The sequence below is a fragment of the Bos mutus genome, chromosome 14 (assembly GCF_027580195.1).
Source record: "Bos mutus isolate GX-2022 chromosome 14, NWIPB_WYAK_1.1, whole genome shotgun sequence".
NCBI classification, from domain to species: Eukaryota; Metazoa; Chordata; class Mammalia; order Artiodactyla; family Bovidae; genus Bos; species Bos mutus.
Window position 1 is genome coordinate 8,133,947 of NC_091630.1, and position 12,153 is coordinate 8,146,099.

Consider the following 12,153-nt stretch of genomic DNA (forward strand, 5'->3'; position numbering starts at 1 on the left):
TTTTTTAATGATGGTCATTCTGATGGGTGTGAATGATATCTCATTATAGTTTTGATTTTCACATCTCTAATAATTAATGATGCTGAGCATCTTTTCAGGTGTTTGTTGGCCCTGTGTATGCCTTCTTTGGAGAAGTGTCTATTTAGGTCTTCCACCCATTTTTTGATTGGGTTTTTGTGTTTTGGTTTTTTTTTTTACTTGAACTGTTTGTATGTTTTGGAGGTTAATTCCTTGACAGTTACTTCATTTGCCAGTATTTTTTCCCATTCTGAGGGAGAAAATATTGGCAGATATTTCCTTGTTTGTCTTGTTTATGGTGTCCTTTGCTGTGCAAAAACTTTTAAGTTCAATTGTGGCTCAGCAGTAAAGAATTTACCTCCAATACAGGAGATGTGGGTTTGATCCCTGGGTCGAGAAGATCCCCTGGAGGAGGAAATGGCAACCCACTCCACTATTCTAGCCAGGAAAATCCCATGGACAGAGGAGCCTGGTGGTTTGCAGTCCATAGGGTGGCAAAGAAACAGACACGACTGAGCGAATGAGCTCACGTGCACATAATAAGCACAGATCCCATTTGTTAATTTTGGTTTTTATTGACATTACTCTAGGAGGTGGGTCAGCAAAGATCCTACTATGATTTATGTCAAAGAATGTTCTGCCTATATTTTCCTCCAAGAATTTTTCAGTGTCTGGCCTTCATTCAGGTCTTTAATTCATTTTGAGTTTATTTTTGTGTATGGCATTAGAGTTCTAATTTCATTCTTTCACAAGTAGCTGTCCAGTTTTCCCAGCACTACGTATTGAAGAGGATGTCTTCATTGTATATTCTTGCCTCTTTAGTCATAAATTAGTTGACTGTATATGCACTAATTTGTTTTGGGGCTTTCTATCCTATTCCATTGGTCTGTATTTCCATTTTTGTACCAGTACCATACTGTCTCGATGACAGTAGCTTTGTAGTATAATCTGAGGTCAGAGAGCCTGATTTCTCCAGCTCCCATTTTTCTTTCTCAAGGTTGTTTTGGGATATTTGGGATCTTTTGTATTTTCTACGAATTGTAAAATTTTCTGTTCTAGTTCAATGAAAAATGCCATTGATAATTTGATAAGGATTACATTGAATCTGTAGATTGCTCTGGGTAGTATAGTCATTTTCACAATATTGATGCTTCCAATCTAAGAATCTCTCCATATGTTTGTATCTTTGATGTCTCCTGAATGTCTTTCAGTTTTCTGGGTACAGATCTTTTGCTTCCTTAGGTAGGTTTATACCTAGGTATTTTATACTTTGTGTTGCAATAGTAAATGGGATTGTTTCCTTAATTTTCTCATCTTTCTTTGTTAGTGTATCAGAATGCAAGAAATTTCTGTTTTAATTTTGTATCCTGCAACTTTAGTAAATTCACTGATGAGCTCTAGTAGTTTTCTGGTGGCATCTTTAGGATTTTCTATGTAAAGTATCATTGTCATCTGCAAACAGTGACAGTTTTACATCTTCTTTTCCAATTTGGATTCCTTTTATTTCTTTTCCTTTTCTGATCGCTGTGGCTAGGACTTCTGAAACTATGCTGAATAATAATGTTGAGAGTGGACACCCTTGTCTTGTTCCTGATCTGAGGGGAAATTCTTTTAGGTTTTTCACCGTTGAGAATATTTGCTGTAGGTTGTCATATATGGCCTTTATAATGTTGAGGTAGGTTCCCTCTATGCTCACTTTCTGGAGAGTTTATATCATAAATGGGTGTTGAATTTTGTCCAAAGTTTTTTCTGCATCTATTGAGATGATCATGTGATTTTTATTCAGTTTGTTAATATGGTTTGTCATATTCACTGATTTGCATATATTGAAGAATCCTCGCATCCCAGGGATAGATCCCACTTGATCATGGTGTATGAAGCTTTCAGTGTGTTGTTGTATTTGATTTGCTAATATTTGGTTGAGGATTTTTGCGTCTGTGTTCATCAGTAATATGGGCAAGAATACTGGAGTGTGTTGCCATTTCTTCCTCCAGGGGATCTTCCTGACCCAGGGTTTGAACTGAGTCTCTTTTGTCTCCTGCATCGGCAGGCAGGTTGTTTACTGCTAGCGCCACCTGGGAAGCCCACTAGTCATTGGAAATGTACCAGTCAAGATCACGATGAGTATGTATGTTTCTTAAAAAGGTTTCTGGACAGCTTGAGATCACAGACTGTATTTTTTTATCTAATTTTTTATTTACTTGACATGTACACACTGCTTTATTTATCTTCGGGTGGGCTAGGTCTTTGTTGCTGCACATGGACTTTCTCTATTTGCAGAGAGTGGGGGCTACTCTAGTTGTGGCACGTGGGCTTCTCATTGCGGTGGCCTCTCTCGTGGAGCACAGACTCTAGGTGCCCTGGCGTAAGTAGTTGTGGCCCAGGGGCTTGTTAGTTGTGTCTCCAGGGCCCTGGAGCATGCAGGCTTCAGTAGTTGAGGTGAGTGGACTCAGTCATTGTGGCCCGTGGGCTTAGTTGCTCCATGGCGTGTGAAATTGTCCCAGACCAGGGACTGAACGCATGTCCCCGGCCTTGGCAGGCAGATTCTTATCCACTGCACCACCAGGGAACTCACCAAACTGTGTTTTGGGTTTTTTTTTTTTAACTTAATTGTCTCCATAAGGCTGAGCACTGTGGTTTATTCATAATGAAAGTTCAACACTTATTTCTTTTATGAATGAATAAGGAAATAAATCTGGAATCCAGAGTTAGCCCAGGAATGTTATAAGCATTTATCTCTTCTCAGTGTTCTTTTCCTGAGTTCCAGCCTATAATTTCTGAGTATTATTGACCCTTATGTGACTATTATCATCTAGTCATTAAAATCTACAACATTTAAGTGTTTTAATATTCAGGATATTTAGAAAATTTTTACATGATATGCAACCGTAAAATTTAATGTAACAGTCTAATAAAATTTTATCATTTTAATACAACAGAGACTTATGTAATTGGTTCAAGCACCTATCGTTTTAATACAAATAGACTTTATAAACAAACATTGTGTTCTTTGCCTTTCCTAGGAAAAGTACAGTTTTAATCTATGTGTAGCACTTCTTTCTGTCAGTGGTTTATATGTTATTTTGGTCTCTAAACAGACCTATGGAATATGTAAGGTAGAGATTATCCCTCCTTTAAATATGAAGAAACTAAGAAAAGTTGCCTAATTTACATGAGATCAAAAGCTAATGAATGAATGGAAAAATCCAGAATTAATTAATATTATGGGCATGATAATTGTGTATTTTTCATTATTTTGAAATAATTATGCTTTTTTTTTTCTTTAGTGAAAGAAATGATGTCTTAAGAGAAGCTGAAATTTTACACAAAGCTCGATTTAGTTACATTCTTCCAATTTTGGGAATTTGCAATGAGCCTGAATTTTTAGGAATAGTTACCGAATACATGCCAAATGGATCATTAAATGAGCTCCTACATAGGGTAAGTACTATACATTTTCAGTGGCTAGAATTCTGTTAGTTAACCTATACAGTGCTTTGGTTTTACATGTGAGCCAAAATAAGAATAATGACAAACAGTTGCAGTGGTAAAATTTCACCATTTCTGGCTTCTTTTGTGTTGTTAAAAATACTGTGCAGCCAGACCCTGCATTCTAGTCACCTCGATTATGCTGCTTAGGTTCCTGAGTCTTACACTGAATTCCAGTATCCACAGGTATATATATGTGGGAGAGGAGCAGGAGAGAAAAAAGACAGACTCTGTACACTGTACAGTTTATTGTTGGCTTAAGCCAGCTTTTATTTTATGTTAAAGACAATTTAGTATTCTAATTAAATGTTAGTAGTATCAGTTCACAAAGTTCTGAATTAATAGGCAAAATTATCTATCTCTGAGTATCAAATACCTGAGTTTTTCCAATAATAGGCAATGGCATGAACCGTATTCCCTTTTTCTCAAGGTACCAATTACTCTGTCTTTAACTATGAAAACCATTAGTAAACAACTTTGAGGGGGCAAGGTCCTCATTCTCAAAATGTGTGTATTCATCTACTGTTGTTTGCTTGACCTTATTAAGATTATCTCTAGCCCACAGTTTCCCTCAAGAGATATTTTTAAATACCTGGGTCTGTTTTGTTAAGGTTGCTTTAGTTAAAACTGAGTAGTAACATAATCTGTAAAATCCAGTCACTGAACACTCCTAAATTCTGGTGCATCACAATGTTCTATAAGCAAATGAGGGAGCATGGGTGCCCCTGTCACCACTCATGGAGTGACTTCCTCTTTATTTTAGGATGCAACACATTGTTTGTGACGGCACAATCGAAAACAAGGGCAGAGTAAAGTGACTAGTGTCAGTGAGTAAGATTTGTGTAACCAACATAGCAATTAAGATACAAAACACAATTTCCTTTTTTTGAATGAATGTAAGCATAGATTCTAATGTTTTCCTCCCATACCCCAGCACCCCAGTAGATACTGTGGTACCCAAATTTGGAGCCCATTAGAAATTCTAGAGCCTCCTAAGGGGCATTGCTAATTTCTGGAAGGAATCATAAAATACAGGTTGAGCACTCATCTACCTTCTTCCGCAATGATTATCTACTTCTTCTGAGTATGTTCCTCTTCCTGGGAAGCTGTATTAATGTTTAAGTTAGGAAAACATTTAAGAAAATTCAGATGACTGTTACTTGTAAGTACCAGGAAATAAAGGCATTACATTTGTAATGTTTCTATATTATACATGGAATGCAAGAGTAGGAAGTCAAGAGATACCCAGAATAACAGGCAAGGTTGGCCTTGGAATACAAAATGAAGCAAGGCAAAGGCTAAGAGAGTTTTGTCAAAAGAACATGCTGGTCATAGCAAACAGCCTTTTCCAACAACCCAAGAGACGACTCTACACATGGACATTACCAGATGGTCGATATCAAAAAAAGATTATATTCTTTGCAGCCAGTGATGGAGAAGCTCTATACAGTTAGCCAAACAAGACCTGGAACTGACTGTGGCACAGATCACGAGCTCCTTATTGCAAGATTCAGACTTAAATTGAAGCAAGTAGGGAAAACCACTAGGCTATTCAGATATAACCTAAATCAAATCCCTTATGTTTATACAGTGGAGGTGATGAACAGATTCAAGGGATTAGGTCTGGTAGACAGAGTGCCTGAAGAACTATAAATAGAGGTTCATTACATTGTACAGGAGGCAATAACAAAACCATCTCAAAAAGGATGCAGGAAGGCAAAGTGGTTGTCCAAGGAGGCTTTACAAAAAGCTGAGGAAAGAAGAGAAATGAAAGGCAAGGAAGAAAGAGAAAGATACCCAACTGAATGTAGAGTTCCAGAGAATAGCAAGGAGAGATAAGAAGGCCTTCTTAAATGAACAATAGAATGGGAAAGACTAGAAATCTCTTCAAGAAAATTGGAAATATCAAGGGAAACATTTCATGCAAGGATGGGCACAATAAAGGACAGAAATGGCAAGGAGCTAACAGAAGCAGAAGAGATTAAGAAGAGGTAGCCAGAGTATACAGAAGAACTACACAAAAAAAGGTCTTAATGACCTGGATAACCATGGTCACTCACCTAGAGCCAGACATCTTGGAGTGTGAAGTCAAGTGGGCCTTAAGAAGCATTACTGTGAACAAACCTAGTGGAGGTGATGGAATACCAGCTGAGCTATTTAGAATCCTAAAAGATGATGCTGTTAAAGTGCTGCACTCAATATGTCAGCAAATTTGGAAAATGCATAGTGTCCACAAGACTGGAAGACATCAGTTTTCATTCCAGTGTCAAAGACGGGCAATGCCAAAGAATGTTCAAACTACCATACGGTTGTGCTCATTTCACATGCTAGCAAGGATATGCTGAAAATCCTTCAAGCTAGGTTTTAGCAGTACATGAACCAAGAGCTTATAAATGCGCAAGCTGTATTTAGTAAAGGAAGAAGAACCAGAGATCAAATTACCAACATTCATTGGATCATGCAGAAAGCAAGGGAATTCCAGAAAAACATATTCTGTTTCATTGACTATGCTAAAGCCTTTCAGTGTGTGGATCACAACAAACTGGAAAATTCATAAAGAGATGGGAGTCATCAGACCACCTTACCTGTTTCCTGAGAAACCCGCATGTGGGTCAAGAGGCAACATTTGGAACCAATCATGGAATAACTGACTGGTTCCAAATTGGGAAAGGAGTACAACAAAGCTGTATATTGTCACCCTGCTTATTTAACTTCTATGCAAAGTACATCATGTGAAGTGCTAAGCTGGATAAATCACAAGCTGGAATCAAGATTGCTGGGAGAAAAATCAACAACCTCAGACGTGCAGATGATATCACCCTAATGGCAGAAAGTGAAGAGGAACTAAAGAGCCTCTTGATGAGGGTTGAAAAGGTGAGTGAAAAAGCTGGCTTGGAACTCACTATTGTAAAAACTAAGATCATGGCATCCGGTCCAATCACTTCATAGCAAATACAAGGGGAAAAAGTAGAAGCAGTGATGAATTTTATTTTCTTGGATTCCAAAACTCACTGTGGACTGTAACTGCAACCATGAAATTGAAAGACACTTACTCCTTGGAAGGAAGGCTATGACAAACTTAGCGTATTAAAAAGCAGAGACATCACTTTGCTACAAAGGTCCATGTAATCAAAGCTATAGTTTTTCCAGTAGTCACATAGGGATGTGAGAGTTGAACTATAAGAAGGGTGGATGCCGAAGAATTGATGCTTTTGAACTGTGGTGCTGGAGAAGACTCTTGAGAGCCCCTTGGACAGCAAGAAGATCAATTCAGTAAATCCTAAAAAGAAATCAACCCTGAATACTCATTGCAAGAACCAATGCTGAAGCTGAAGCTCAAATACTTTGACCATCTTATGGGAAGAGCTGACTCGTAGGCAAAGACCCTGATACCGGGAAAGACTGAAGGCAAAAAAAGGGGGTGGCAGAAAATGAGATGATTAGATAGTATCAACAACTCAATGGCCATGAATTTGAGCACAAACTCCAGGAGACAGTAGAAAACAGAGGCACCTGGCATGCTGCAGTCCATGGGATCACAAGTAGTGGGATGTGACTTAGCAACTGAACAACCTAGAATGAGAAGATATGTCGAGTATAAATGTATGTGTCTGGGTATTATACAGATAAAAATAAACTATCTCAACTGAAGAGAGACCCCATACCATGTAGTGCATTGCCAGTAAATACTAAAAGGAAATATTAGTACTGTAAAGTCATTATTTTCTCTATAAGGAAAATAAGATCCAAGGATGTTAAAGAATGTCAGATAGATACTATGTAATAAAATAAGTATATTTTGCCCTATACTTAGTTGTACTAGATATTTAGTTTATACTATTCTCATGGAATATTTCATTTTCAAAGTGGAAATAAATTTGGCCACTAATTTTGGTTTTATTTATTTTCATATAAAGAAAATCGAATATCCTGATGTTCCTTGGCCATTGAGATTTCGTATTCTGCATGAAATTGCTCTAGGTGTAAATTACCTGCACAATATGAATCCTCCTCTACTTCATCATGACCTGAAGACTCAAAACATCTTATTGGATAATGAATTTCATGTTAAGGTAATTACTGTTTTTCAAAAAAGCTTATCTGCATCCTTGTGTTTAATAGTTTTAAAGACTTCTTAGTTAATTTTTCTACCTTGCCAATTTAATGTCTCTGCCTTTTCCATGGCCTCTAATTCAGTGCCACTTCTTCCTGCTGCAGTGGGTTAGTTATTCCTAGACTACAGATATTCATAAAAGTATGGTTCAGATACAAAGTCATTATATTCTTAATTTAAATTGTTAAGTATACCTTTATTTACTTTTTATTTTGAAATTATTAGAGATTCTTAGGTGGTTGCAGAGTAAAGAAGTCTCATGTACCCTTCACGCAGTTTCTACCAGTGGTTACGTCACATATAACTATAGTACCATTTCAAGGCCAGGAATTTGACATTGGTACAGTACACATATGTAGTTTGTAGTTCTGTTTCACTTTATCTTGTGTAAATTTCTGTGGCTCTGATAGCAGTCAAGATACAGCACTATTCTATCACAACAAAGATACCACTTATACTATCCCTGTATAGTCATGTTCACCTTCCCTCCATCGTCCCTAACTGCTGTCAACCAGTAATCTGTTTTTCTTTTCTATAATTTTGTTGTTTTGACAATGGACTCATACAATGTATGATATTTTGAGATTGGCTTTGTTCATTTAGCATAAGGCCTTTGAGATCCATTTGAGTCTTTGCTTGTGTCAAGAATTGTTTTCTTTTTCGTTGGTGAATAATATTCCATGGTGTGGGTGTACTAGAGTTGTTTAACCATAGTTACTTTTAGCCTTTGGCAGTTAAAATAAAACTCCATTGAATAGTCCTGTACAACTTTTTGAACAAACGTAAGTTTTTATTCCTCTGAGATAAATGCCCAGGAGTTTAACTGTGTGGTCATATGGTAAAGTATGTTTAGGTCTTTAAGAAGCTGCCTGTTTTCTACAGTAGCTGCACCATTGTACATTTCACCAGCAGCGTACGAAAGACCCAGCTTTTCTGCACCCTCACCAGCATTTGGTTTTATCACCGTTTTTTATTCTGGTATTCTAATGGATGTATAGTGATATATACCATGATCTTAATTTTCACTTTCCAATGATGTTGAATAGTGTTATTTATTTATTTGCCATCTCTATATCCTTTTCAGTGATGTGTGTCTTCAGATCTTAAGACCATTTTCTACTTGGACTCTTTGCTTTTTTACTATTGAGTTTTAAAAGTTCTGTGTATTTTTAGATGTAAGTCCTTCATCAGATACATACTGATAGTTGGGAGACCTTTTCTGCCAGTCCAAGGTTTGTTCTTTTCATCCTTTTCAGCAAGGTCTTTCACAGAGCAAAAGTTTTAATTTTTTTCTTTTATGATCATGCTTTTGCTGTCATGACCTTTTTCTTCTGTAGTCCAAGGATTTTTAAATTTGTCTTCTAGCTTAGTGTCATCCTTAAATTTAATTAGCTACTTTTTGTGTCTTCAAGTCATGATTACCTATTAACCATTACAGTGCTCAAATCAGAGCTGCACAACATGGTGCTAAAAACCTCCCTTAAGGTCAAGTTCAGGCCTTTTATTAATTAGGACTTTTGGAGAATAAGCATTCATTTTGTTTGGCATACTCCTAAAAGAACTGTTAGCCCATGTTTCTCCTATTTTTTTCATACAAATGTTACAAAAGTCCTTCTTTGACTGCTTTCCCAAGTGTCCTTGTTACCAGGTCCAACTTTATACTGCTTACCATGCAACAGAGCCAATAAATCAACAAATGAGGTGTTGGGGCAAGGAACAGCAACCCTATTTGGAAAGCCAGTAGACCAAGAAGATGGTGGATTAGTGTCCCAAAGAACCAGCACACCCAAGCTAGAATTCAGGCTTTTGCTTTTATACTAAAAGGCGAGAGGGTGTGGATGGTGGTGGCAAGGTTCTTGGACCTTTTGGGTTTGCAGCTGTCCTTATGGGTCAGGTCATGATGTTCGTACAGACCTTCAACAAAACAAATACTATTTATTCTCTGTTCTGCACTGTGGAGGTATTTGCTAGTGTTCTAACTAAACCTGAAATATATGTAAAATGAACTGAGACTTGTACTATATAAATTTTTCAACCTCCTTGGACCTTATTTCCTTCATCTCAGTCCAGAAACCATTCTTGATAGAGAAGACCCAAGCAAAGTAATAGGTGATGACGATCCCTACTTTCTCTTTTTCATTGATGAGTAGGGTATTTATTTGACATGAATAGAATTTAAAATAGTTTGGCTTTGTGTGTTTTTTTAATTTTTGTTATTTTTAGAACATTCAAAACTGTGACCTTTCTAATACAGTTCTTATAAATTACTGACACTCTTTTATATGTGTCCTGTGTGTCTCTACTTGTTATTTTGTAAATGTCCCTTAAAAGTAAGAGTTTCAGTGACTCATAAATAATTAAGTTATCCTTTCTACCTGTCTTCTTGAAAGGGCCATTTAAATGAAATACAAAACAAAATCTCTTGAAGTACTTAATGAGATTAAATGGAACCTCACACCTTGTTAGTTTTTTTTTTTTAAGTAAATTTTCTCACTGTAATGTTAATCAGAAACATATTAATAGTATCTAAAATAAAAATCTTTACCACTAGTTAAGATCAATCTACTTCTACTTTAAAAAGAATACGCCCAACTTGATGGTCTGCTGGTCAGCATCTATTAGTGCACCTTAAATACAAATGAGCCCGTGACAGGCTTGTCTGAAGTAAACATTTACATGCACCGTGTCTGGTTTCTCTCCTGTTGTCAGTCCTGTGTGGAAACCAGAATGCTTGGAAGTTCTTCCTCATAGCTTCTTACTGATGATAACTTCATAGTTTTAAAGAGACAGACATTATTATGTAAATGAAAATAGCTATTCTGGTAGGGTGGTAGGATTAGGGATGATTTTTATGAGCGAAGTGTTTTAATCTCTGATTTTAAAATTTTTCTTAATTGAAGTATAGTTGATTTACAGTATTATGTTAGTTTTAGTTATACAGCAAAGTGATTCAATTTTATGTTTTTCAGATTATTTTCCTTTATAGGTTATTATAAGATACTGAATATAGTTTTCTGTGCTATACAATAAATTCTTGGTGCGTTATCATCTGTTTTTAACTAAACAGATCCTTTACCTTTAAAATGTGTGTTAAGATCTTGTGTAGAAATAAAAAGTTCCTATTCTCTGTCTTCATTGTTGAATGACAAATATTTCCGGATCCTCAAGAAACCATAGAACTTGCATCCCTCTCATATTCTTCACTTTTTCTCTTCTCTGGAAGATCCAGATTTAATGAATCATGTCTTTTGTATATGGTGTTTGTGATAGAGAAGGGGAAGAAATGTAGTTCCATGTGAACACCAAACTAAATTGACTGATAAAGGGAGTTCTGATTAATTTTTCTAGATAAGGTTTCAAAACACAAATGTGAAGTAAACGGAGCACATAAGCAAACTAAGAATACATTTTCTGCAGCACTGTACTCACACCAGTGCTTAGCCCAGTACCTTGCAGTTTATGGTTTAGGTGTAAGAACCTGTTGCTATTCAGTCGCTAATTTGTGTTGGACTCTCTGCGACCCCATGGACTGTAGCATGCCAGGCCTCTCTGTCCTCCACTAACTGCCAGAGTTTGCTCAAATTCATGGCCACTGAGTAGGCCATGCTATCTATTTCCTTCTCCTTTGGCCTTCAGTCTTTCCCAACATCAAAGTCTTTTCCAGTGAGTCAGCTCTTCGCATCTTCAGCCTCAGCATCAGTCTTTCCAGTGAATATTGAGGGTTGAGTTCTTTTAGGATTGATTGATTTGACTTCCTTGCAATCCAAGGGACTCTCAAGTGTCTTCTCCAGCACCACAATTCGAAAACATCAATTCTTTGGCACTCAGCCTTCTTTGCCTTCTCATAGTAATGCTTATTATCCTAGCCAGTGTATAACTGGAGCACTGTTTTTGCTTTTAGAGGATGAGTGAGAGGAATAAGAGTTTGTAGTGGCAAGTAAGAGTAACTGGGATACAGTTGCGCAGAGTTTAGATTAAAGTTTAAAGACCCTTAGATTAAAGACCCTCAAACTGCATTCTGTGTTGTTGGTATTGTATGAATAAGAGCAAGCTTTAGAGGTTTATTCTTGTGTATAAAACATTAATAATACTAACACACATGGTTCACCCATTATGTGTCAGATACGGTCCTGAGTGGGGCTTCCCTGGTGGCTCAGTGGTAAAGAATCTGCCTCTAACGCAGAAGACTTGGGTTTACTCCCTGGGTTGGGAAGATCCCCTGGAGAAGAAAATGGTAACCCACTCCAGTATTCTTGCTGGGAAGTCCCCTGGACAGAGGAGCCTGGCGGGCTGCAGTCCATGGGGTTGTAAAAGAGTTGGACGACTTCGTGACTAAATAACATCTTGCATTGCCTTCAGAAATCAGTCCAGTTTAGCTCTTCATGTCATGGCACCATTTTTTCTCCTGGTCTTTTCTAATTTTTTTCTTAAGTTTACCCTTTCATTATGGTAATATATGAAAGATTTGTATAGTCTTCCATCCCTTTTTGGAGTGGGGCTATAATTTTTTAATCTCAAATTCATCTAAACAC

General features: G+C 37.0%; 1 protein-coding gene across 1 annotated transcript in view; it reads left to right on the forward strand.

The window, feature by feature from the left end:
• Positions 1-12,153, forward strand: part of RIPK2 (receptor interacting serine/threonine kinase 2) — a 39,972-nt gene that overhangs the window by 9,026 nt on the left and 18,793 nt on the right. Inside the window, exons 2-3 of the mRNA XM_005888276.3 lie at positions 3,306-3,459; positions 7,425-7,580. Coding sequence (XP_005888338.2) covers positions 3,306-3,459; positions 7,425-7,580 — 310 coding nt within the window. The remainder of the gene's footprint in view (positions 1-3,305; positions 3,460-7,424; positions 7,581-12,153) is intronic.